We start from the raw sequence: 23,650 nt of genomic DNA, 5'->3' as shown, positions 1-23,650 counted from the left end.
TTATAGCCATATCAATTAGATCTGTGCCAGACACTATTACCTCTGGTTCTTTTCTTTGTTGTGAATTCCTCCTTCTAGTCATTTTGGCCAGGGAAGAATGGACAAATGAGAGAACAACAACAACAAAAATATCAACCAAAACACAAGTGAAATACATACCAGACAAATCCGAAGAGGTCAGAAACCAAAAAATTAAAGAAAAAGAAATGGAGAAAAGAGAGAATATAATCTTCCAAGTGGACAAATCAGGGTGATCCACTTGGTCCTGGGTGTATTTTGGTCTGTTTATTAGAAGACAATAAATCCCAAAATTGTAGAGAAAGCAAAGCGCGCGCGCTCTCTCTCTATTTATACACACACACACACACACACACACACACACACACACACACAAATAAATTGAATACAGGGAAAGGAAGCCAAAAATGAAGAATATATCTATAAAATGTAAAAATGAAAGTTAATAAAAAGGTTTAAAAACAAAGAATTGATGAAATAAGAAACGAGTTGAAAAGAAAAAAAAGAAAAAAAAGGAAAAATTTAAACTGAAAGATAAAAGAATCATGAGAGAAAACCTCAAATTCTATATATTATTTTCGTCTAGCACTGGAGTTTTGCAGTTCTTTGTACTTGGTAAGGTTGGTGTTCCCCTGATGTTCCAGTAGGTCCTCTGGGGGAGGGGTCTGCTGCACTGATTTTCAGGTGTCTTTGCCTACAAGGAGTTGCACCACCCCTTTCCAGGGGGAAGGGCTCAAAGCTGCTTTGGGTTGTTCTATGTGGCTTTTGTTCCCTGAAGGCTTTCTACGCTGCTTTAGAGGATGAAAATAAAAATGGAAGCACCCAATCTCCAGTGCTGGAGCTGAAAGATCACCTCCTCCCCCACCCCCACCCCCAGTAAACCCTCAGGGAAAACCAATCTGTACTTTTGTGTATAACAAACTCTGCAGACTTCTGTGGCATGTGCTTGTGCCATTCCTCCAGTGGGAGGGAGGAAGGTGGAGGGTTGCTGCGGGCCTGTCATGGGAAGGCGGAGGGTCACCGCATTTCTGCGGGCCTCCTGCATGGACTGTGGTGTCCAGATTGTTCCCTGGTTCGTGGTTTATGGCAAACCGAGCTGAGAAACCCCTCCCAGGCTCACTGACTGTAGCCAGTTTCTCCACTCTGATGCTTGGGGACTCTGCTGGCTCAGGTATCCCCATTCTTTCTGTGACCGTGGGGTTCCTGAGACCACACAGTCTCACCCAAGACTCTGTCCTGCTTCGCTACCTGAGTGCCTTACAGGCAGGAATGTCTCTCGTTGGAGGAGATTTCTAAAAGTTCCATTTTGTGTTCTGGGGCTATATCACTTTCTAGTAGCAGGTCTACGGGAGCTCCCTTGCCCCCTCCCCCATCCCACCATTTATCCCCTCTGATTCACTGCTCTGTACCTCCTACCTTGGGAAAAGTGGTCGCCTTTCGATGTGTAGAATTCCACCAATTCTTTTCTTACATTTCAGGTTGGGTTTGACCTGAATTTCAACTATATTAAATGTCAAAACAAAACAGCACAAAGTTTGAAAATACTATAAAATTTAATATTTCAAATAAATAAATATACATTATGCAACCTTCAACAGGATCCATTATCATCACATAAAAACACTGATATGTGTGTATATCTTCTAGGAATGTAAAAATTACATAGTTGTTGACTTCTATAAAGCAAGCCACCCATCACATATTTAAGAAAGCATTAATAAATTCATTACTTAATCTCATACAAATGTTTTATATTTGCTAAAGCCTACCACAATCCATAGGGCTCAAATATTGGCCAACTATTTCTAACTTTTGTGTTAGACAAAGTTTTTTAAACATTAAGATAGCTGAGAGAATCAACTTTACAGAGCTTAGCTTTTCTCAGGTATCTGACTTAGAGGAGGAGAGAGAGAAGTCCAGTGAAGTTATGAGGGATCACACTGTTACTTTTCTAGAATGAAAAAATAAAGACATCTCATCTGATGACGATACACTTACAAGTCAAAATAGGCTCTAATACAAATGTATGTGAAGAGGTTTTGAAGAATAAATTGGATATCCCAGGGGAGGATCAGCTGCTTGTACTGTAAGGTTTCTTAAAAGTAGTGGATGAGCTTGTATACTATATCGTTCCTCATCATCGTTTGTGGCATAAAGCAATTCCCATGACAGATTGGCCCACTGACCTTTAACAGCTTCAGCATTTAACTTCCCAACTTGGATCAACAATTCTTGAAGGGTAAGTACTCTCCCAGTGTAAACACCCTTCAGAGTATAAAAGGTGGGTGGGAAAGAAGAAAAAGTTACATTCAGGCCTTTACATTTTATTTGTAAATTTAGAGAAAAATTCCATTGTAGTTAGGCAAACTTAAACAGAAAGTGGTATATTAAAATATACACACGAGTTACTTGTCTTCAGAATCAAGATTCACCTTTATTTGGTAGCTCTCTGAATAAGCTTGATATGACAGCCACTCATTCAATAACCCAAACAGTAAAATCTCAGCTACCTCTGTTTCCTTTCCTTCCCTATTCCTTCACCATATCTGGCCTCAACAATGCATAAGTCATAGATAGTAGTCAGTGGACAATCACACAATAAGTTCTTTTTAAAAAGTTTTGCGATATAATTCACATTCCATACAATTTACTCATGTAAACTGTTTAATTCAATAGTTTTTTTTTTTTAGTATACTCAAATATATACAAGCATCTCCAAAATTTTAGAACATCTTCATGATCTCACAAAGAAACTTGTGCTCTTTAGCTATTACTCGCTTATCCCATCATTCTCCCAGTTATAAGCAACCACTTAGGTACTTTCTATAATTTTGCCTTTTATGAAATTATCATATGAATGGAATCATAATGATCTTTTGTGACTGGCTTCTTTAACTTAGCATATTTTCAAGGCTCATTCATGCATATATCAGTACTTTATTCCTTTTTATGGTGGACTAACATTCCATTGCATGGAAAAACCACAATCTGCTTACTGATTCATCAGTTGATGGATAGTTTGGCTGTTTCCACCTTTTGTCAGTTATGAGTAATACTGCAATAAACATCCATATACGAGTTTCTATGTGGATCTATGCTTTCATTTCTCCTGGGTCTATACCTAGAAGTGGAATTACTGAGTCATATGGTAACTCTAAGTTTAATCATTTAAGAAACCGCCAAAATGTTTTCTAAATGGTTGTACCATTTTACATTTCTGCCAGCACTGTGTTAGAGTTCTAATTCTCCGCATCCACCAATACTTATTATTTGCCTTTTTGATTTCAGCCATTGTAGTATGTCCTTGTATGAATTGATACCTCACTGTGGATTTGGTTTGCATTTCTCTCATGACAAATTATACTGAACATCTTTTCATGGGCTCTTTTATTGCCCCATTTGTATGTCTCCTTTGAAGAAATATCTATAGAGATCCTTTGCTCATTTTAAAATTAGCTCATATTTTAAATAAAAACACCTTTTTATTATTGCATTGTAAGGATTCTTTAAATATTCTAGTAACAAGTCCCTTAAATATATGCAAATATTTTTCCCATTCTGTGAGTTGTCTTTTCACTTTCTTGATTGTATCTTTTGAAGCACAGAAGTTTTTACTTTTTTTTTTTTTAAGATTTTATTTATTTATTTGACAGACAGAGATCACAAGTAGGCAGAGAGGCAGGGAGAGAGAGAGGAGGAAGCAGGCTCCCGGCTGAGCAGAGAGCCTGATGCGGGGCTCAATCCCAGGATGCTGAGATCATGACCTTAGCTGAAGGCAGAGGCTTTAACCCACTGAGCCACCCAGGCGCCCCAGAAGTTTTTACTTTTGATGAAGTCCTATTTATCTATTTTTGTTTTGTTTTCATGCTTTTGGTATTATATCTCAGAATCTACCACCATATTTAAGATCATAAAGATTTACTCCTATGTTCTCTTCTATGATTTTTATGGTGTTAGCTCTTATATTTAGAACTTTGGTTTATTTTGAGTTCATTTTTACATATAGTATGAAGTAATGGCCTGCAGTTGGTTGAATGGTATCCCTCAAAGAAGATATATCTCAGTCCTAATCTATGGTACCTGTAAATCTTGTTTAGAATATGTTTTTGCAGGTGTAATAAAGAATCTTAAGATGAGATGATCCTGAATTTAGGTGGTCCTCCTCAGAAAGGGATACAAGAACTGACATGGGGGTGGATATAGGAAAGGTGTCCATGTGAAGACAGAAACAGAGATTGGAGTTATGCTGTTATAAGCCAAGGAATACCAGGAATCACCAGCAGCTGGAAGAGGCAAGATTCTTCCCTAAAGCCTCTGGACAGAGTATGGCCCTGCTGGCATTGTGTTTTCAGGCTATTGACCTCCAGAACTCTGAGAGAATAAACTTCTGTTGTTTCAAGCCACCCAGTTCACAGTAATTTGTTGTAGCAGCTCTGAAAACTACTACGGGCTCCGATGACATTGTTTTGAATGTGGCTATCTGTCTCAATACCATTTGCTGAAGAATGGTCTTGGCAACCTTGTTAAAATCAGTTTATCAAAGCCACATGACTTTATTTCTAGATTTCGATTCAATTTCATTGATTCTTATGTCTATCTTTATGCCCTTGCCATACTGTCTTAATAGCTGGTCTGTACTAAATTCTGAAACTTGTGTTAGTCTGACAATTTTCAGATTGTTCTGTATTTTCAGGGTCCCTTGAAATTCCATATGAATTTAAGAAACAGTTTGCCAATGTCACAAAAAAGCCAGCTGAGATTCTGATGGGGATTGTACCAACTCTGTGAATCAACTGGGGAGTATTGTCATCCTATTATTTTGAGCCAGGAACACAGGATGTTTTTTCATGTTATTAAATCTTAAATCATTTCTTTCAACAACATTTCATAGTTTTTGGAGAATATGTTTCATGCTTTTCTTGCTATATTTCTTCTTAAGTATTAAGTAGAATTGTTTTCTTAACTTCATTTTTAGATTGTGTTTTAGATTTTAGATTCTTAGTATATGGAAACATAATAGATTTTTGTATGTTTATCTTGTATCCTATAACCATGCTGAACTTAATAGTTTTAAGTTTTTTAGAGAATTCCTTAGAATTTCTATATGCAAAATCATATTATCTGTGAATAGAGATGATTTCACTTTTCCCTTTCCGATCTGAGTATCTTTTCTTTCTTGCTTAATTACCTTGGCTAGAATCTCTAATGTTTAATAAAAGTGGTGAATAAAATCCTTGTCTTACTACTGATTATAAGGGAACCATCAGCTTTTCACCAATAAGTATGATGTTAACTACGGGTTTTTCACAGATGCCTTTATCAAATTGAGGAAACTCCTTACTATTCCTAGTCTTTGAATTTTTTTGTCAAATGCTTTTTCTGTGTCTACTGAGATGATTATACAGTTTTATTTTTTTATTCAATTGATATGGTATATTATGTTAACTGATTTTTCAGTGTTAAGGCAACACTGGATTCCTGGGATAAATACCACTTGGTCATGGTTTTATAATTCTTTTATATGTTGCTGGATTCAGTTTGCTATTATTTTGTTACAGATTTTGGCAACTACATTGATAAAAGATATTAGTCTGTAGTTTTCTATCTTTATAATGTTTTCTTATGCTTTTGATATCAGGGTTAATACAGGCTTTAGAGAATGCACTGGTAAGTGCCTTTTTTTTTTTTTTGAAGAGTTTATGAAGAACTGGTATTATTCTTTAAAATACTTGGGGGGCCACATGGGTGGCTCAGTCGTTAAGCATCTGCCTTCAGCTCATGTCATGATCCTAGGGTCCTGGGATCAAGCCTCCCACTGTGCTCCCTAATCAGTGGGAAGCCTGCCTCTCCCTCTACCACACCTCCGGCTTGTGTTCCCTCTCTCACTGTCTATCTCAAATAAGCAAAATCTTAAAAAAAATACTTGGTAGAATTATGTAACAAAGCCATATAGTTTTCAGATTTTCTTTACAGATAGTATTTTGATTACTAATTCAATTTCCTTAGTTGTTATAGGTCTGTTCAGATTACCTATTTCTTCTTAGTCAGTTTTGGTAGTTTGTATTTGCAGGAATTTGTCCATTTCATCTAAGTTATATAATTTACTGGCATAAAAGTGTTCACAGTATTCCTTTATAATCATTTTTATTTCTATAAGGTCAGTAGTAACGTCCCTCTTTTTTTCATTTTCTATTTCATAATCACTTTTCCTATCTTTATTAATTTCTTTCTTCTATTTGCTTTAAATTTAGTTTACTCTTCTTTTTCTAGTGTTATAAGATGAAAGGTTAAGCTATCGATTTGAAATCTTTCTTTTTAAATAGACATTTTAAAGCTATGAATTTTCCTCTAAAGACTGCTTTAATTGCATCTTTCAAGTTTTGCTATACTCTCTCTTCTTGCCATTCATCTCAATGTATATTCTAATTTCTTCTTTAACCACTGGCGATTTAGGCATGTGTTATTTAATTTCCACATATCTTGTTAGTTTACTCTGTTAGTTTACTCAATAAACTGTTATCTGTTTAGTTTACATCTCTGTTAGTTTACTCAATTTCTTTCTCTGATTTTTAATTTCATTTCCTTCTGGTCAGAGGATACATTTCAATCATTTGAAATGTATTAAGTTTATTTTATGTATTAGCATATGATTTATCCTGGAGAATGTTCCATGCACACTTTAGAAGAATGAATATTCTATTGTTTTTAGGTGGAATATTCTACAGTTGACTGTTTGGTGTTATGGGGTTTATAGTGTTGTTCAAGCATTCCGTTTTTCTGTTGATCTTCTGCCTATTTGCTCTATCCATTACTGAAAGTAGGGTTTTGAAGTCTTAAATTATTATTATTGAATTGTCTACTTCTTTCTTCATTTCTGTCAATTTTCCTTCATGTATTTTGGTGGTTCATTGTTAGCTGCATATATAACTGTTCTAGCTCCCTGATGGACTAACTCTTTTATCATTATAAAATGTCCCTCTTAATCTCTAGTAACATTTTTTGTTTGAAAGTCTATTATTTTCTGACAATAGTATAGGTACTCCAGCTTTCCTGTTGTTGCTGCTTGCCTGATATGCCTTTTTCACCCTTTTACTTTCAGTTTGTTTTTTTTATCCAGTCTGACAACCTCTGCCTTTCAACTGTTTAATCTTTTAATGTTACTAGTGATACAGCAGGATTTAAGTCTGTCATTTTCCTTTTGTCTTCTATATCTCTCCTTTTTTGTCCCTCTAGTCCTCTTTTACTACCTTCTTTTGCATTAAGTGAATATCTTCTAATACTGAATTTTAATTTCTTTAATGATTTTTTCACTTAAGTGAAAAAGTTATTTTTCTCAGTGATTGCTCTAGGGCTTGCCATAAATAACTTATCAGAATCAGCATTAGTTTACACTAATTCTGGTGAGATAGGAAACAATAATCCTGTATAATTCTACTCTCCTTTTGCCCCTTTTTGTGGTATTGTTATATATATTACACCTATGTTTCAAGCCCAATAATATATTATTATAATTACCATTTTACATACTTTTCTGTCTTTTAAAGAAACTTAAAGGGAACAAGTATATATTTATCACTTTTGCTACATTAACTTTTTATTTATCATTTCTGGTTCTCCTTTATTCCTATGGATTCAAGTTACCATCTGGAATCATTTCTTTTGCTTAATACAGCTTTATTTCCACGGACTTCCATTCTGCAATTATTGGCAAGTATATTACATTTCTGTATGATACAGGCCCAACAATACATTGATATCAGGAAGCATGATACTACCAGCTTTGGTCTTTCTCAAGATTGCTTTGAATATTAGGGTCTTTTGTGGTTCCATACAAATTTTAGGATTGTTCTATTTCCGTGAAAAATGCCACTGGAATTTTGATAGGAATTGTGGTGAATTTGTAGACTGCTTTGGATAGTATGCACATTTAATGAAAAATGCCACTGGAATTTTGATAGGAATTGCGGTGAATTTGTAGACTGCTTTGGATAGTATGCACATTTGGATAGTATGTAGACTGCTTCCTCCTCTGGCTCTCTGCCTGCCTCTCTACCTACTTATGATCTCTGTCGAATAAATAAATAAAATCTTAAAGAAAAAAAATAGTACTAATTCTTCCAGTCCACCTTTCCATTTATTTGCATCTTCCTCAATTTCTTTTTTTTTTTTTTTAAAGATTTTATTTATTTATTTGTCAGAGAGAGAGAGAGAGAGAGAGAGTGAGCACTGGCAGACGGAGGCAGAGGGAGAAGCAGGCTCCCTGCCGAGCAAGGAGCCCGATGTGGGACTCGATCCCAGGACGCTGGGATCATGACCCGAGCCGAAGGCAGCTGCTCAACCAACTGAGCCACCCAGGCGTCCCATCTTTCTCAATTTCTTTAATCAATGTCTTACAGTTTTCAATGTAAGGTCTTTCATTTCCTTGGTTAAACTTACTCCAAGTTATTTTATTTTTTTGATGTAATTGTAAATTGTTTTCTTAACTTCTTTTTCTGACAGCTTGTTATTGGTGTATAGAAACAACAGATTTTTGTATATTTATTTTGTATCCTGCATCTTTACTAAAGTTGCTTATTATTTCTAAGTTTTTTTGTGGAGTACTTAGGACTTTTTATATATAATATCATGTCATCTGCAAATAGTGACAGTTTTAATTCTTCCTTTCCAAACTGGATGACTTTATTTCTTTCTCTTGCCTAATTGCTGGGGCAGGACTTACAATACTATGTTGAATAAAAGTGGCAAGAGTGGGCATCTTCGTCTTGTTCCTAATCTTAGAGGAAAAGCTTTCAGCTCTTCACCATTGAATATGATGTTGGCTGTGGGCTGTCATATGTGACCTTATTACTGAGATACTTTCCTCCTATATCCACTTTGTTATCCACTTTGTTTTTTCTTTAAACATGGTTTCTTTCAGTCCCTTGAACATTTTTATAATGGCTATTTTGAAATCTTTGTTAAATCTGCCATCTAGTCACTCATAGGCAATTTACCCCCCTGGTATATGGGTCTGACTTTCCTGTTTCTTTTTATGTCTTATAATTTGTGTTCAATACTGGACATTTTATATAACACCACTGCAATTCTGAGGACTGACCCCTGCCCCCCTACCAGGGCTTGTTATTTATTTACTTATTAGTTTAGTAAGTGGCTGGATGGCTTTAGTGAAGTTAATTCCTACTCTCCCCACAAGTATGAAGCCTTTGATTTTGGTTCCTTGGGGAGTGCAGTCTTGTGAATGTCCACAGTTACTCTGAGATGGCAGTGGTTTTAGCAGGGCTCACTTCATCTGTTAATTGCTCACACCCAGCTGCTAAGCTCCAATGATTGCCAGGTGGTTGCTTTATGTTTTCAACAATGAACTGGGAAGTAAATTGTTTCATAAACTGATCCAATTAAACGTGGGCACATTTTTTGACCCCAGGAGGGCTCTTCTCTACTGTTTCTTCCCCTGGTTCTGTTTACCTACTCAGCCTATAGTTTAGTTTATGTCTCTAACAAATATACCAGTAGCCCCTTAATTACTTTTTACCACAAGCTCCATTGTTTTTGAGAGCATCTTAGGTGTCAAGGTATCCACACTGTTGCAAGTGAAATAATTTCCTTTGGGAGAAATTTAGAAGTTGGTTTTTTTATTTTGTTTTGTTTTGTTTTATGATTGACCTCTCCCACTGGGCAAAATCTCTTAGCCAGAGCTCTGTATCTGAGGGTGAGACAACAGCATGTTTCTCCCTGAGAGACACCTCTGCTTTAGGAGGCAGAAGGCAGCAGTAACCTCAGGTCTTCTTGGCTTGCCTCTCCCTGTGTGGAACCTCCACCTTCTAGGAGGTAAGGCTGGTCAGGGCCCCATTATTCTCAGGGGCACCAAGTCCACAGTAAAGCCTCTATTCAAAGAGATGGGTTGGCCAGAAAGGAGTTCTCACCTCTGAACTACACATGCTCAGAACCTAGCCTCATAACAGGTAGCTGGAGGTAAGATAATAAATGCTGAAGCCCTGACTCTCCCAGGAAAACAGTCTTCCAACTAGGAGCAGAAGTGAGAAGGAACCCTTCTTGTTTAGATCAGTCTGAGGAGTTTCTGTCTTGCTGAGTTGGGAAGGAATGGGGTCTTGGTCCAAATACTGCAGTCTCTCACTACTCTTATTGGGTTTTAGTTTAAACTTTTGAATAAATATTTCTTCATTGGCAAATGCCCTTAGGATCATTTCTAAGTCTTCAAATGGTTGTTTTTTAAAAACAACTTTCATTATTTTTGATGGGGAGGAAATCTACAGAGCTCTTCAAGCTGCAATGCCAGATATAGAACCTCCAATGAGCGTGTAACATTGAATCACACTGTGCACATCTGATGACATTTTAAATGTAATGAGAACAACCACAAATTTCTTTTAAAAAAAAAAGTTATTTCCTATTTGGAGTCTCTGAATTTTCACGGGTCAGTTTGCTTCAGATAAAACACTGATGTCAGCAAAAGGAATACTTTGCCACTTATAAATTAATTTTTCTTCTAGGGGTCAAATCCAAAGTGATAATTCATGACTCAGATTTGGCATAGGAATATAATCCATTTAGTCAAATATGTTATAGCAAATTAAGTTTACTTGGCTATCTTAGTGCAGTTATTGCACATTGGCTATACATTTTAAATTAGCCCATATTAGGGACGCCTGGGTGGCTCAGTTGGTTAAGTGGCTGCCTTCGGCTCAGGTCATGGTCCCAGCATCCTGGGATCGAGTCCTGCATCGGGTTCCTTGCTCAGCGGGGAGCCTGCTTCTCCCTCTGCCTTTGCCTGCCACTCCGTCTGCCTGTGCTCACTCTCTCTGACAAATAAATAAATAAAATCTTTTAATAAATAAATAATTAAATTAGCCCATATTAGGTTTGCAAAAGTAAATAATCAGTCATTCTAGGATTGTAATATGTTGGCCATAAAGTCATGATTACAAAGGACTTACTGATATGATTAATATATCCATACCCAGAATGTTGTATCTCTATCACTTAAATACTTTAGTTTCTTTAAGGTCAATATATGAAAATGTTTAAAAACACATTTTTAAACTTACCATATTAGGGTCATATCCCAGAGAAAACAAGTATGGTTTTTCTTGTAAAATTGCTTCCTTCCACTTTTCATCAGATACCAAACCAATGTACCAGTGAGTTTCATATTCTTCAAGGCAGTTAGTCAGCTCTTTAAAGTCTTCTATTGGACCTAAACTTGCTTTATCAATCATTAGTTTCAGAGTATACCTTAACAATGGAGAAATAAAGAATTTTAGAAGTCTTAATGAAATTTATAAAATCAACTTCACAGATGAAATAGACTCTGTTCAATCGATATTTTTAAGACATTGCACTAAAATCATACATATTTCAGATAAAAAGATCAGGAAGAAATGATGGAGTGAAGTAAAAAAAATCCAATAAGTGAAATGAAAAACAGGTTCTCCATATAAAATAAAAGGAAGTGGAAATTAAAATGTAATCCTGATATAATCACTGTACATACTAAGCATTTCTTTTATTTTTAGGAAAGTGATTAGTATTATTATTTTTAAATATTTTATTTATTTATTTAACAGAGTGAGACACAGCGAGAGAGGGAACACAAGCAGGGGGAGTGAGAGAGGGAGAAGCAGGCTTCCCACAGAGCAGGGAGCCCGATGTGGGGCTCAATCCCAGGACCCTGGGACCACCCAGGCACCCCAGAAAGTAATTATTTTTTATAGTTAGAAATGAAGAAGTATCTCCTTCTAGGTTTTTAAAAAAAATCAGTATTTTTCTGCCAGTTACACTTTATATATAATCAAAATGAATTACCTGAAAGCTTTCAGTGCTAGTTGGAACAGTTCTGGCTTTTCTGTGAGCCAATCCAAGGCAAGAGACCAAGGCAAAACACCACTGTAAACTCTCAATATATGACCAGGACTGGGAACCATATTGTCTACTCCAAATAAACTAAAATAACAAGTCATTACTGCATGAACATAAAAGTCTTTTAAAACTCTGTCCTTTACAATTTCTTCTAGGACATTTGAGGCATTTTCTTCTGAATGAAAACATTCCAACTGCCTTAACACAAATTGGTACCACTCTTCTGGAAAAAGTGAGCTCATCTCCCTCATCTTGGAATTAGGCAAACAGCTAGATGTCCACTCTTCAGGTAAACGTAACAAGTGAGAATGAGAACAACTGAATTCCACAAGGGGGATATATGCCACATCTTTTTGTTTTCCTTTGTCAACAACAGGGTATCCCAATATAACTGACTTGTAAAGACTGTTTTCAGGAACTGTGCCTACAGAATGCTCACCAACACCCTGAGATTCTACTGATCCTGGAATAGGAAAATTTACACCTGGTACAACTTTTAATTGATCTTTTTCTTCTTTTCCTTTTCTGATAGTTGGCTCATCACCAAAAACATTATCATCAGACCAGTCATCCAAAATTTCTGAAGTTAAACTATCTGAGTCTTCTGGGGATTGGGTTTGTGGTGAAGTATTCAAAGCAGGCAGGATTATTAGAGATGCTTGCCCTTTATTTTCAGTTTTGTGAACAACCTCCTGCACATGAGGCCTTCTGGAACAGTACTGAAGAAGTATCCACACAAGTACTTTAATAAGGTCACCTTTAAATTCTTTTAAATTATCATGAGAATCGATTATGCCAGATAGAACATTCCTGGCGTCAGAATAGAGTTTTACTGGCAAAACAGTATAGGGTGTCAAGACATTTCCAAAGTGTTCATTAATAGAACATACTCTTGAATATTCTTGTTCAAAGGCACTTTGAAAAACTTCATCAACTTTTTGAGCTTCAGCAGTATGACAGGATGTCTCTTGCAATTCTAACCCCTAAAGAAGAAAGAGGAAGTACTTGAATTTATGATCACTTATTTCATAGAGAAAAGCAACTACTTTTGTATATTCCCGTGGATTGGATTCTCATAATGAAAATATGGAAAACGCAAAAAAAAAAAAAATTCCTTAACTCAAGAGCTACACCTTTACTCAAACTTATTGGCACTTCAACACATTTGATGCTGCATAAAGAGTTGAAAAGTTATGGTACTACTTTAGAAAAGAAATTACAGAAATGCCACTAGAAATTGGCAAAACAATTTAATTGACTATGACCGTAATTTTGAAAGACTATACATATAGTGAAGGTTGAATCATACTTACAAAATACTTTAAGATTTTATTTATTTATTTGACAGAGAAAGAGAGAGGGAGAGAGAAAGATTGAGAGAGCTCAACCAGGCAAAGTGCCAGAGGAAGTGGGAGAAGCAGGCTCCTTGTTGAGCAGGGAGCCCAACGCGGGGCCCAATCCCAAGACCCTGGGATCATGACTAGCCTAAGGTGGATGTTTACCTGGCTGAGCTACCCAGGTGCCCCAAAAAACTTCTTTAAATATAAATTTTTTTGGAGGGCAACAGGCAAAACTGGAATTATTTAGCATATACAGTAGTTTTCTATCCTACTTTATATGACAGCATTATTCTACTGTGGATATTCTGGAATTTATTCAATCATTTTTCTGTTCTAGTTTTTTAATTATAATAACATCATCATCATCATACAGATTTATGTATTTGGTTACTGTCTGTCTCCTCCAACTATAATGTAAACTCCATAAAGCAGCTCTCTTTTGGTTACTACTACATCTGCAGTGCCTAAATCAGTACTTGATACAGTACTGGTAGACAGCAAACATATGTTGATGAAATGAATACTATGAATGTGTTTTTAATTTATTTTTTACTTATTTATTTATTTATTTTTAAAAGATTTATCCATTTATTGAGGAATGGAAGAGAAGAGGAAGAGAGTTCCAAGCAGACTCTGTGCCCAGTGTGGAGCCCGATGTGGGGCTCAATCCCACGACCCTGAGATCATGACCTGAGCTGAAACCTAGAGTCTGATGCCCGACTGACTGCATCACTCAGGCACCTCTGAATGTGTTTTTATGTGAATTTTAAACATATTTTTATTACTTCTCTATAAGGAATCATTTGAAGAGGATGCACCAGATCACTGTTTACTATTATTATTGCTATCATTGTTTAATTATTTATACATTTTTACAAAGTTACCAGTGCCTTTAATAAAAGACAATGCTGTCAGGTTGTATTAGGATCCAGAGAAAGAACATAGGATGTGAACATCAGGAGCCATTTTTAAATCATGGCTTTACCAGGTGTTTGCACAAAATCTTGAGTAGATCATGTACCAAGATTCCTTTTCTCTTTCAAAGGAAACTAATCCTAGCACATAGGGTTGTGAAGATTTAAGTAATAAAAGTGCTTTGTTGGGGTGCCTGGGTGGCTCAGTCAGTTAAGTGTCAGACTCTTGATTTTGGCTCAGATCATAATCTCAGGGTTGTGAAATCAAGCCCCACATCCAGCTCCACACTGAGCCTGAAGCTGCTTAACATTCTCTCTCTCTACTTCTCCCTCTGCCCCTCACCCTTCACCATCTCTAAAAATAAATAATTTTTTAAAAAGTACTTTGTAAACTTTAAAGCATATAACATATAAATGTTGGTAAGGTGGTATTGCTAAGCCACCTGTGTCCAAAAAACTGAAAAGAAAAAAAATGCCATCAAAAAAATGTATCTTTAAATATATAATAGAGCACAGAAAAGCAATAAAGGAGCCACATTATTAGGCATTATAAAACATACCATTTAAAAAATAGAGCCTAAATGAAGCAATGAAAATGCCCTCGATATTTAAAAAAAATTTTTTTTTAATAATGCCCTCAATATTGCATGAGATTTGCCTTTTCTTACTTACAGGTTAGACTAGGTTCTCAAACTTTAGGTGAGTCAGAATCACTGGATGGCAGTTAAAACATCGGTTGCTGGGCCCTCCTCTAGTTTCTGATTCAGTAGTTCTGAGGTGGTGCCCAAGACTGTCCCTTTCTAAGAAGCTCCAAGAGATGTCAATATTACTAATCTGGGGAACTGATTTTGAGAACCACTGGGCTAAAAAAAAGCTTTTTAATTACCAGCAATTTTATCCCGTCTGTGCTAAGACAAAAAATTCATTCATTCATCACTATTCATTCAACAAATATTTATCAAGGGGCTATTAAGTGCCAGACAATGTTCCAGGGACTTAGGCTATATCCCTTCAAACAGAGATCCTTGCCCTTGTGACAATTACATTAGAGAGTAAAGGGACACAGACAGTCAACAATGAAAATAAGTAAATTAATAGTTTGTTAGAAGGTATAAGTGCTAGAAAAAAAGTAAAGTAAGCCAAGGAGAACTGGGAGTGCCAGGATGGGAGTGGGAATACAATTTTAAATAGGATAGCCATAGATCTCAATGAGGTGATATTTGAGCAAAGACTTGAAGGTGGTAAGAGAGATAGCTGTGTGGTTATGTGAAAAAGAGCATTCCAGGTAGAAAGAATAGCCAGTAGGCTGGAGTAGAGTGAGAGGCTTCAAGTAGTAGATGAGGCCAAGAGGAAACAGAGAGCCTGACCATTTAGGGCCTTGGCTTTTACTCTGAATGAAAAAAGAGATCCACTGTAGGGTTTTGAGTAGAGAAGTACCATGAAATGAGTAAGATATTAAAGATTACTCTAGTTGAGAACAGACTACTGGGAGGTGTAAGTAGAAAGAAGCAGGGAGACCAATTGGGAGACTATTGCAATCACCTAGGAAAGAGATAAAGATAGCTAATTGTAGGGTAGAGAGAGGTGGTGGCATATAGGATATGGCTTAAAGACAGCCAACAGGATTTCTTGTTGGATTGCACGTGGGGGATGGAGGTAAACAGGAGTGAAATATCACTGTACTAAAGCCCAAATGTTTTGGGGCTGAGCTACCAAAAGGATGGAGTTGTCACCAAGGACTGCTAGGCTCTGGACAGTCTGTTGTTTTTGTTTTTGTTTTTTTCATTTTGTGTACTTTATTTTTTAAGCTTTAATTCCACTAAAGTTAACATACAATATTCTGTTAGTTTCAAGTGTACAATAAAGTGATTCAACAGTTCCAGTCTGATGTTACTTAAGAGGTCTAGGAAGGAGGGGCACCTGGGTGGCTCAGTTGGTTAAGCATCTGCCTTGGGCTCGGGTCATGATCCCAGGGTCCTGGGACTGAGCTCTGATTCCAATTTCAACTCCCTGCTCAGCCGGGGTCTGCTTCTCCCTCTCCTCTGCCCCCTGCTTCTGTGTGCTCTTTCTCTCTCTCAAATAAATAAAATCTTAAAGAAACTAAAAAGAGGTCAAGGAAAAGAGAAGGAACCATCAAAGGAGACTGACAAGGACTGACCCATGAAACAAGCTAAAAGAAGATACTGTGTCAAGTGCTGCATACAGGTCAAATAAGACCAGGTCAGAGAACTGACATTGGATTTAGCAATGCGTTAGCCAGTAGAGACCTTGACAAGAGCGGTTTTGGTACAGTAATAGATAACAAGATCAAAAACCTAGAGTAAGTTGAAGAGAGAATGGGAGAAATGAAATTTGAGATTTGATTTAAGTAATTCTTTTAAGGCATTTTGCTTTAAAAAGAGGAGAAAGGCAGGGTGTAGCAGGGTAGTAAGGATCAGAAGAGGTTTTTTATTAAGTGGAGAATGCTTATGTGATATAGGAGTAAAAAAATATTACTGAGTCACACTTTTGAGATGCTCAACTAGATAAGGATATAAAGAACAGGCCTGGATAAAAACAGGGCAAGTATATTTTGTTACTACGCTCTATTATACAATCAACACTAGCCTACCTAGAATGTGTTCACATTGATATATACTTTAAAAATCCCTCAGGCGTTTTCACAGGTAATTAACTGATACTCTTAAGTCAAGCTATTAAGTGTATGCTATGTCTATAACAGGTAAAATTTTACACATGTGCTATAAAAATACTAGAGAAGTTTCAAATGTACATTGACCTTAATGTTAATACAGCAGTAAGTATAACCACATTCTAGAATCATTATCCATATTAAACGATCCTGAAAACGGCCCAAGTAATGAGACCCAGGTAAGAGGAGACCTAAAACAAATTAGAAAAAAAAAAGTAAGTAGTATTCAAGCTTGTTTTATTTTGCCATGTGAATCTTCAAAACTGATAAGACACTTGGAACTGATTCATAGCTCCTTTTATTCTCTCTTTATGTTAATAGAAACAATTATTCATTGCATATCAGGGGGCATTAAGTTAAGCTTTTGATAGGAACAGGAACAGTTAAAGGAGAAAATCTATAGGTAATACATAAAAATTCAAGGATATATTTTCCAGAGAAACAAATTAGAATCTGCTATATAAAATCCTAACTACAGTAGGAAAAGTAGAAAAGTATTAAATGTAAAAAGTATATAAAAGCCAACTTCACATTATTTATTTAAAGCATTTTGGACATTTTTTAATAAACACACATATAAAAATGTTTTGTGGTGCTAAAAATTTACATAAAATGCTACTACCACAGTGTATAAAAACTTTAAAAAATTAGTTTTCTCTTAACATTATATCTCTGAGACCTGCCCATGTTGACTGCAAATAGTTCAAGTCATTTGTACCTACAGTTGAGAATTCACTGTATGAATACAGCTAAATTTGAACATTCATTTCCTATTTATAAACACATTCCATATATTTCCAATTTTTCTCTATCATAAATAATACTGCAGGGATTACCTTTGTGCTAGTCTGCTTATGCTATGTGCTATACAGTAAAGAGTTAACATAGCAGAACTAACTGTTACCCTTTGAAAGTCCTGCTTGCAAAGCTGTTTGATGGCTGGCAATGGGGACTTGCGTTTCTGGAGAATTCTCACCATCCTCCTTGATAAGAGTCTCATTGTGTCTAAACAGTTTGTACAAACAATACAGTTTATACTGAACACCTGTTTTCTTTCTGGGAGTCTGGAATCTTGGTACATGCTAGGCAGAGGGTGGCCTACATGACTACACCCCAATAAAAGCCCCAGGCACTGACTCTCAAATAAGCTTCCCTGGTAGTCGCCGTATCACACAGGTTGTGACAATGTGTGACTGGGGAATTAAGCATGTTCTGAGTGATTCCATCAGGAGAGGATATCTGGAAGCTTGCAGCATGATTTACCCCATGTAACTATTCTCTTCATTGATTTTGTTCTGCATTCTTTTGCTATAATAAATCTTAGCCATGAGTACAAATGCATATTGAGCTCTGCAAGTCCTCTCAGTGAATCATCAAACCTGGATATGGGCTTGGGGAACCCCCAAAACACATGTACAAAAGTTTCTCTAGAATCAGAATCTAATTAGAATTATGGAATCTAAAAGTGAACCCCTAGGTCATAGGATACATACACCTTTACTATAGACTATTAGTTTACTCTTCAAGGTGGTTATACAAGTTTATATTCCCTTCTAGCAGGGTGTGAAAGTTCCTATTTTTTATACCCTAGCCAATACTTGGTAATGTCAGACTTTTACATTTCTGTCAACCAGATGTGTGTAAAATGTTATCTCATTGTTTTTTCCCCCCCAGAGAAACTTTATGACACACTTCTTGGCTGAGTGTAACTAATTTCATAATAAAGTATAATTTCTACCTTAGGTATTTATTACTTTAGATGTGAGTCAAACCTCACAGGTATTTTTACAAATGGCATAATATTATATGATAAACCTTAATTAAAACTGGATGAAAAGATTAAAAGTGTAGAATATTTTCTTTGAGAAAGAAAAATGATTATTCATTAAAAAATTTGTACTATAAAGTTTTTCCTAAATTATCTCCCAAATTTAGGTAACAAATAATTAGAAAAGTTCAATCCAAGTAAGTATTTCATTAAAATTCTAATTTGAAATTATTATTCTGCCTGGAATCAGTTTGCCAAGATGTCACTGGATATTTCTAAAACAAGGTTCAAAAGCTAAGGCATATGATATGAGAAAGCACACTATGGTTATCAGCTTGGGCCTTATCTAAAACCAACCTTGAGAACCTTGAGAAGCACAATATAGATGAATTTGTAGTTAAGTGTACAATGAAAGCATTAACTCATAAAATTAGTTCATCCTCATAAAAATTTTTTATCTTGCTGATACTTCCATAGTACTTCACTTTCGGAGGCTACTGATCATTGACCACTGCTTTTGTTATCTTGCCCTGTAACCTTGTCAGACTGTTTACATTGCCATACAGTAACTAACAAGATCCTAACAAACTCCCTAAAGCCCTTCAATCTTGTATTATGTAAAGCTAATTTTTACTATTTATGAATCTAAGCCATTGCATCTACTTGATGTGAACTCACTATAAATTCACGGAAATTTTGGGAGATAAGGTGTTTTCACGGTTAAGCAGTGGGACTATAGCCTGATTTTATCTAAGAAAATATACTTTTTCAAAATGTCAAGTCACCTTAATGAAATTTCCCCTTACTATTTTTATGACTTTATTTACCTCAAAATAAGGAGCAAGAGATATACTTCTATTTCATAGTTAGTCCTTCTGCCATATATCACAGCATTAGAATCTATATAATGGTTGAATCAAAAGACTTCTTTTGTATGTTCTTTTTTTTGTGTGTGTGTGTGTATTTTAAATATATCAGCGAGGATTTTTTAAGCAAAAGCATTTACTTACCTAAACTTCCAGCTGCCATTGCAGCCTGCAGTGCAGTGGTCAGACCTGGGACCATCTGTTCGTAGTACACCGTGTCTGCGCACACGCAGGCTGCGGTGCCCACTGCTCCTGGCCAAATCTGAACAGGTCGGGGAAAGCCCACCAAGAACAAAGGAAGGGTGAAGAGGGGGAGTAAAGGAGAGGAGAGTATTGTAGAGAAAATTATGAAGACCAACACAAATGGAGAGAAGACAATGTTGAGAATACATAAAGTGGTGGTTGACTTTCGACGTTTTTTCTCAGTCCACGATGCCAAAAGAACGGTCACAGCAAACTGCAGCTTAGAGATGAACTGAATCAGACGATCGCGCATGATGCCAACCTGTAGAGATGTAAAAATATTTCTTTTATTCTCAAAGACTTCATGAATTTTCAAGATCACATAAAGAAAACTGTATAATTTTATTATTGCTACAATATTTTTGTGGAAATAGCCCTTATATGAGATTCTTTGTTGTAATTTTCTCCAACCCCACAAGTAATAAATGAGTCTACATTTTTAAAAGTTTGGGCTCCCTTAGGAAAAAGTAATAACAAAGAGGACAAACAGAGTGCTAGGATAGCTTAAAGTTGACTAACTTTTTGCATTACACACTTGTTAGGTCATGAGAACCAGAAGTGGTAAATAGTTAAGTAACTATCCTTAATTCATCCTTATTTTAGAGAGTATTATATAGATAAACAGAAGTTATAAGACAAACCTTAGTAGATTGAAATCATACAAGTATGTTCACACAAATCACGCAAAGTATGTTCCTTAACCAAAACAGAATTTGATCAACAATAGAAATAAAAAAATAATAAAGGAATCTTGAAATTAAAAGACACAATGCTGGGGTGCCTGGCTGGCTCAGTTGGTTGAGTATGTAACTCTTGTTCTTGGGGTTGCAAGTTAGGTGTAGAGATTACTTAAAAATAAAATCCTACAAAAAAAAAAAAATTAAAAGATACATTGCTAAGTAACCAAGGGGTCAAAGAAGACATCACAAAAAAAAATGAGAAAACATTTTGAGATGAATGAAACAAAAACACAACATACCAAAACTTGTGATTCAGCTAAAACAGCACTCAGAGGGCAATTTATAGCTAGCTTTAAATGCCTATATAGAAGATCTTAAACCAATAACCTGATCTTCCACCTTAGGAAACTAGAAAACAAAGCACAAACTGAACCTCAAGTAAGCAGAAGAAAAGAAATAATAAATATTAGGGCAGAAATGAAAAAATTAGAGAATATAAAAATAATCAAGAAAATCAATGAAACCAAAAGCTGTTTTTTTTTGAGATCAATAAAATGGACAAACCTTTAGCTACACTGACCAAGAATAAAACAGAGAAGACTCAAATTACTAAAATCAGGAATGAAAGAGATAACTTTACCTTAGAGAAATCTTACAGAAAAAAATTAGAAGGACAGTAAGAGAATACTATGAACTGTATGCTGATAAATTTGATCACTTAAATGAAACAAACAAGTTCCTTGAAAAACATAAAGCAACTCAAGAAGAATTATAAAAACTGAATAGACATATAAAAATTAAGGAAATTGAATTTGTAATTTAAAAGCTACTCACAGAGAAAAGCTGAGGCTCAGATGCCCTCCATGTTACAAAATACTACATACGGCAAATATTTAAATATGATCAAACATTTAAGAATAATTAGTATGGAATTCCTAAGTCATTCTATGAGTCAGTGCTATTTTGGTATCTAAACCAAAGACATGACAATAAAAGAAAGTAAGAGATACATATAAATATCAACCACACAAAAATACTAGTCAACCGAATCCTGCGACATATAAGCAGGATTATACACCATAACCAAATGGGATTTATTCCTAGAATGCAAGGTTGGTTTAACAACCAGAAATCAACATATTATTCCATGTTAACAGATTAAAGGACAAAACCACATGACCATTACAGTAGACACAGAAAATACATCAGGCAAAATCCAACACCCTTAATGATAAAAAGACTAACAAGAAATAGAAAGGAACTTCCTCAACCTGATAAAGAACATCTATACTAGGGTCGCCTGGGTGGCTCAGTCAGCTTAGCTTCTGCTTTTGGCTCAAGTCATATCCCAGGGTCCTGGGACCAAGTCCCGCTGAGGAAGGAGCCCAATGCGGGACTTGGTCTGAGGACCCTGGGATCATGACTGCTTCTCCTTCTCCCTCTGCCTGCTGGTCCCCCTGCTTGTGTGCTTGATATCTCTCTCTCTCTCTCTCTGACAATAAAAAACCTTAAAAAAAGTTTCTTTAAAAAAAAAAAAGGAACAGGGACGCCTGGGTGGCTCAGTTGGTTAAGCGGCTGCCTTCGGCTCAGGTCATGATCCCAGCGTTCTGGGATCGAGTCCCACATCGGGCTCCTTGCTCCGCAGGGAGCCTGCTTCTCCCTCTGCCACTCTCTCTGCCTGTGCTCGCTCGCTCTCGCTCTCTCTCTCCCTCTGACAAATAAATAAATAAAATCTTTAAAAAAAAAAAAAGGAACATCTACAATAACTGATGTCATATCTAATGGTAAAAAACTGACATCAACTTAATGGAGAAAGACAGACTGCTTTCCTCATAAGATGTCCACTCTTCTACTCAACATTATACAGGAGGTTCTGGCCAGGGCAAGTAGGTAAGAAAAACAGAGGAAAGACATCTAGATTGAGAAGAAAGAAGTAAATATATCTCTACTATTTCTAATTTGCAGATGATGTGATCTTATATACAGAATGTCTTAAAAAATCCACTAAAAATCTACCAGAACTCATGGAAATGAGGTTTTAGGACACAAGATTAGTATTTTTAAAAAATTAATTATATTCTATACTCTAGCAGTAAACAAGCCAAAAAATGAATTAAGAAAATAACTCTATTTATATCATCAAAAAGAATAATATACTTAGGAAAAATTTAGTAAAAGCGTTAAGACTTATAACACTGAAAATTACAAAACATTGTTGAAATAAAGATCTTTAAAAAATATAAATACACGTCATATTGATGGATGGGAAGAATTAATATTTTTTAAGATGTCAATACTCCCCAAATTGATCTACACATTCAAGGTAATCCCTACCAAAGTTTCAGATGCTTTCTTGCTAAAACTTTAAAGCTGAAACTAATATTTACATCGTAATGCAGGGGCACTGGAAGAGTCAAAACAATCTTGAAAAAGAAGAACAAAGTGGGAAGACTCACACTTCCTGATTTCAAAACCTACTACAAAGTATAGTAATAAAGATGGGATAGTACTGGCATAAAGACAGACATATAGATACATGGAAAAGAACTGTGGGTCCAGAAATAAACTCTCACATTTGTCATTTGAAAATTTGTCATTTGATTTTTGACCAGGGTGCCAAGAAAAGTCATTGAGGGAAGGATAGTTCTCTCAACAGTGGTGCTGGAACAATTGTATATCCATACAAAAAAGAATGGATTTGGAATCCTACCTCATATTATGTGCAAAAATAAGCTCAAAGTAGAGCATAGACCCAACTGTAGGAGTTATAGTTTTAACTGTAAAACTCTTAGAAGAAAACACAGTAAATCTCTATGATTTGGGAATAGGCAGTGTTTATTAGACATGATCCCAACAATTCAAGTGACAAAAGAACAAAGAGATAAATTGAACTTCAGCAAAATTAAAAACATTTTTCGCTTCAAAGGATATTATCAAGAAGGAGAAAGACAGCCTACAGAATGGGAGAAAATTTTTGTTTATCATATATGTCAAGGAACTTGTATCCAGAATATATCAAGAATTCTTAAACTCGACAACGAAAGGGCAAGCCACATAAAATGGACAAAGGATCAGAATAGACATTTCTCCAAAAAACATACACCAATGGCCAATAAATTTATGAAAAGATGCATAATTAGCATTTACGGAATGCAAATCAAAATTCCAATGAGATAGAAGTTTGCACCCACCAGAATGAAAAAGTCAGATAATAAGTATTGGTATGGATGTAGAGAAATCCTCATGATATTG

At 35.8% G+C, this 23,650-nt stretch overlaps 1 protein-coding gene across 1 annotated transcript in view; it reads right to left on the bottom strand.

Moving 5' to 3' along the window:
• Window positions 1-1,555: 1,555 nt before the first annotated feature.
• PCNX4 (pecanex 4) overlaps window positions 1,556-23,650 on the bottom strand; it is a 42,853-nt gene continuing 20,758 nt past the window's right edge. Inside the window, exons 7-11 of the mRNA XM_080808579.1 lie at window positions 19,620-19,980; window positions 16,929-17,032; window positions 11,842-12,878; window positions 11,085-11,271; window positions 1,556-2,283 (exon numbers count right to left, since the gene is read on the bottom strand). Coding sequence (XP_080664705.1) covers window positions 2,032-2,283; window positions 11,085-11,271; window positions 11,842-12,878; window positions 16,929-17,032; window positions 19,620-19,980 — 1,941 coding nt within the window. The 3' untranslated portion in view covers window positions 1,556-2,031. The remainder of the gene's footprint in view (window positions 2,284-11,084; window positions 11,272-11,841; window positions 12,879-16,928; window positions 17,033-19,619; window positions 19,981-23,650) is intronic.

The sequence above is a fragment of the Martes martes genome (assembly GCF_963455335.1).
Source record: "Martes martes genome assembly, chromosome: 7".
Lineage (NCBI taxonomy): Eukaryota > Metazoa > Chordata > Mammalia > Carnivora > Mustelidae > Martes > Martes martes.
The sequence above is the reverse complement of the archived record's forward strand: the minus strand, read 5'-3'. Positions and strand labels throughout refer to the sequence as shown.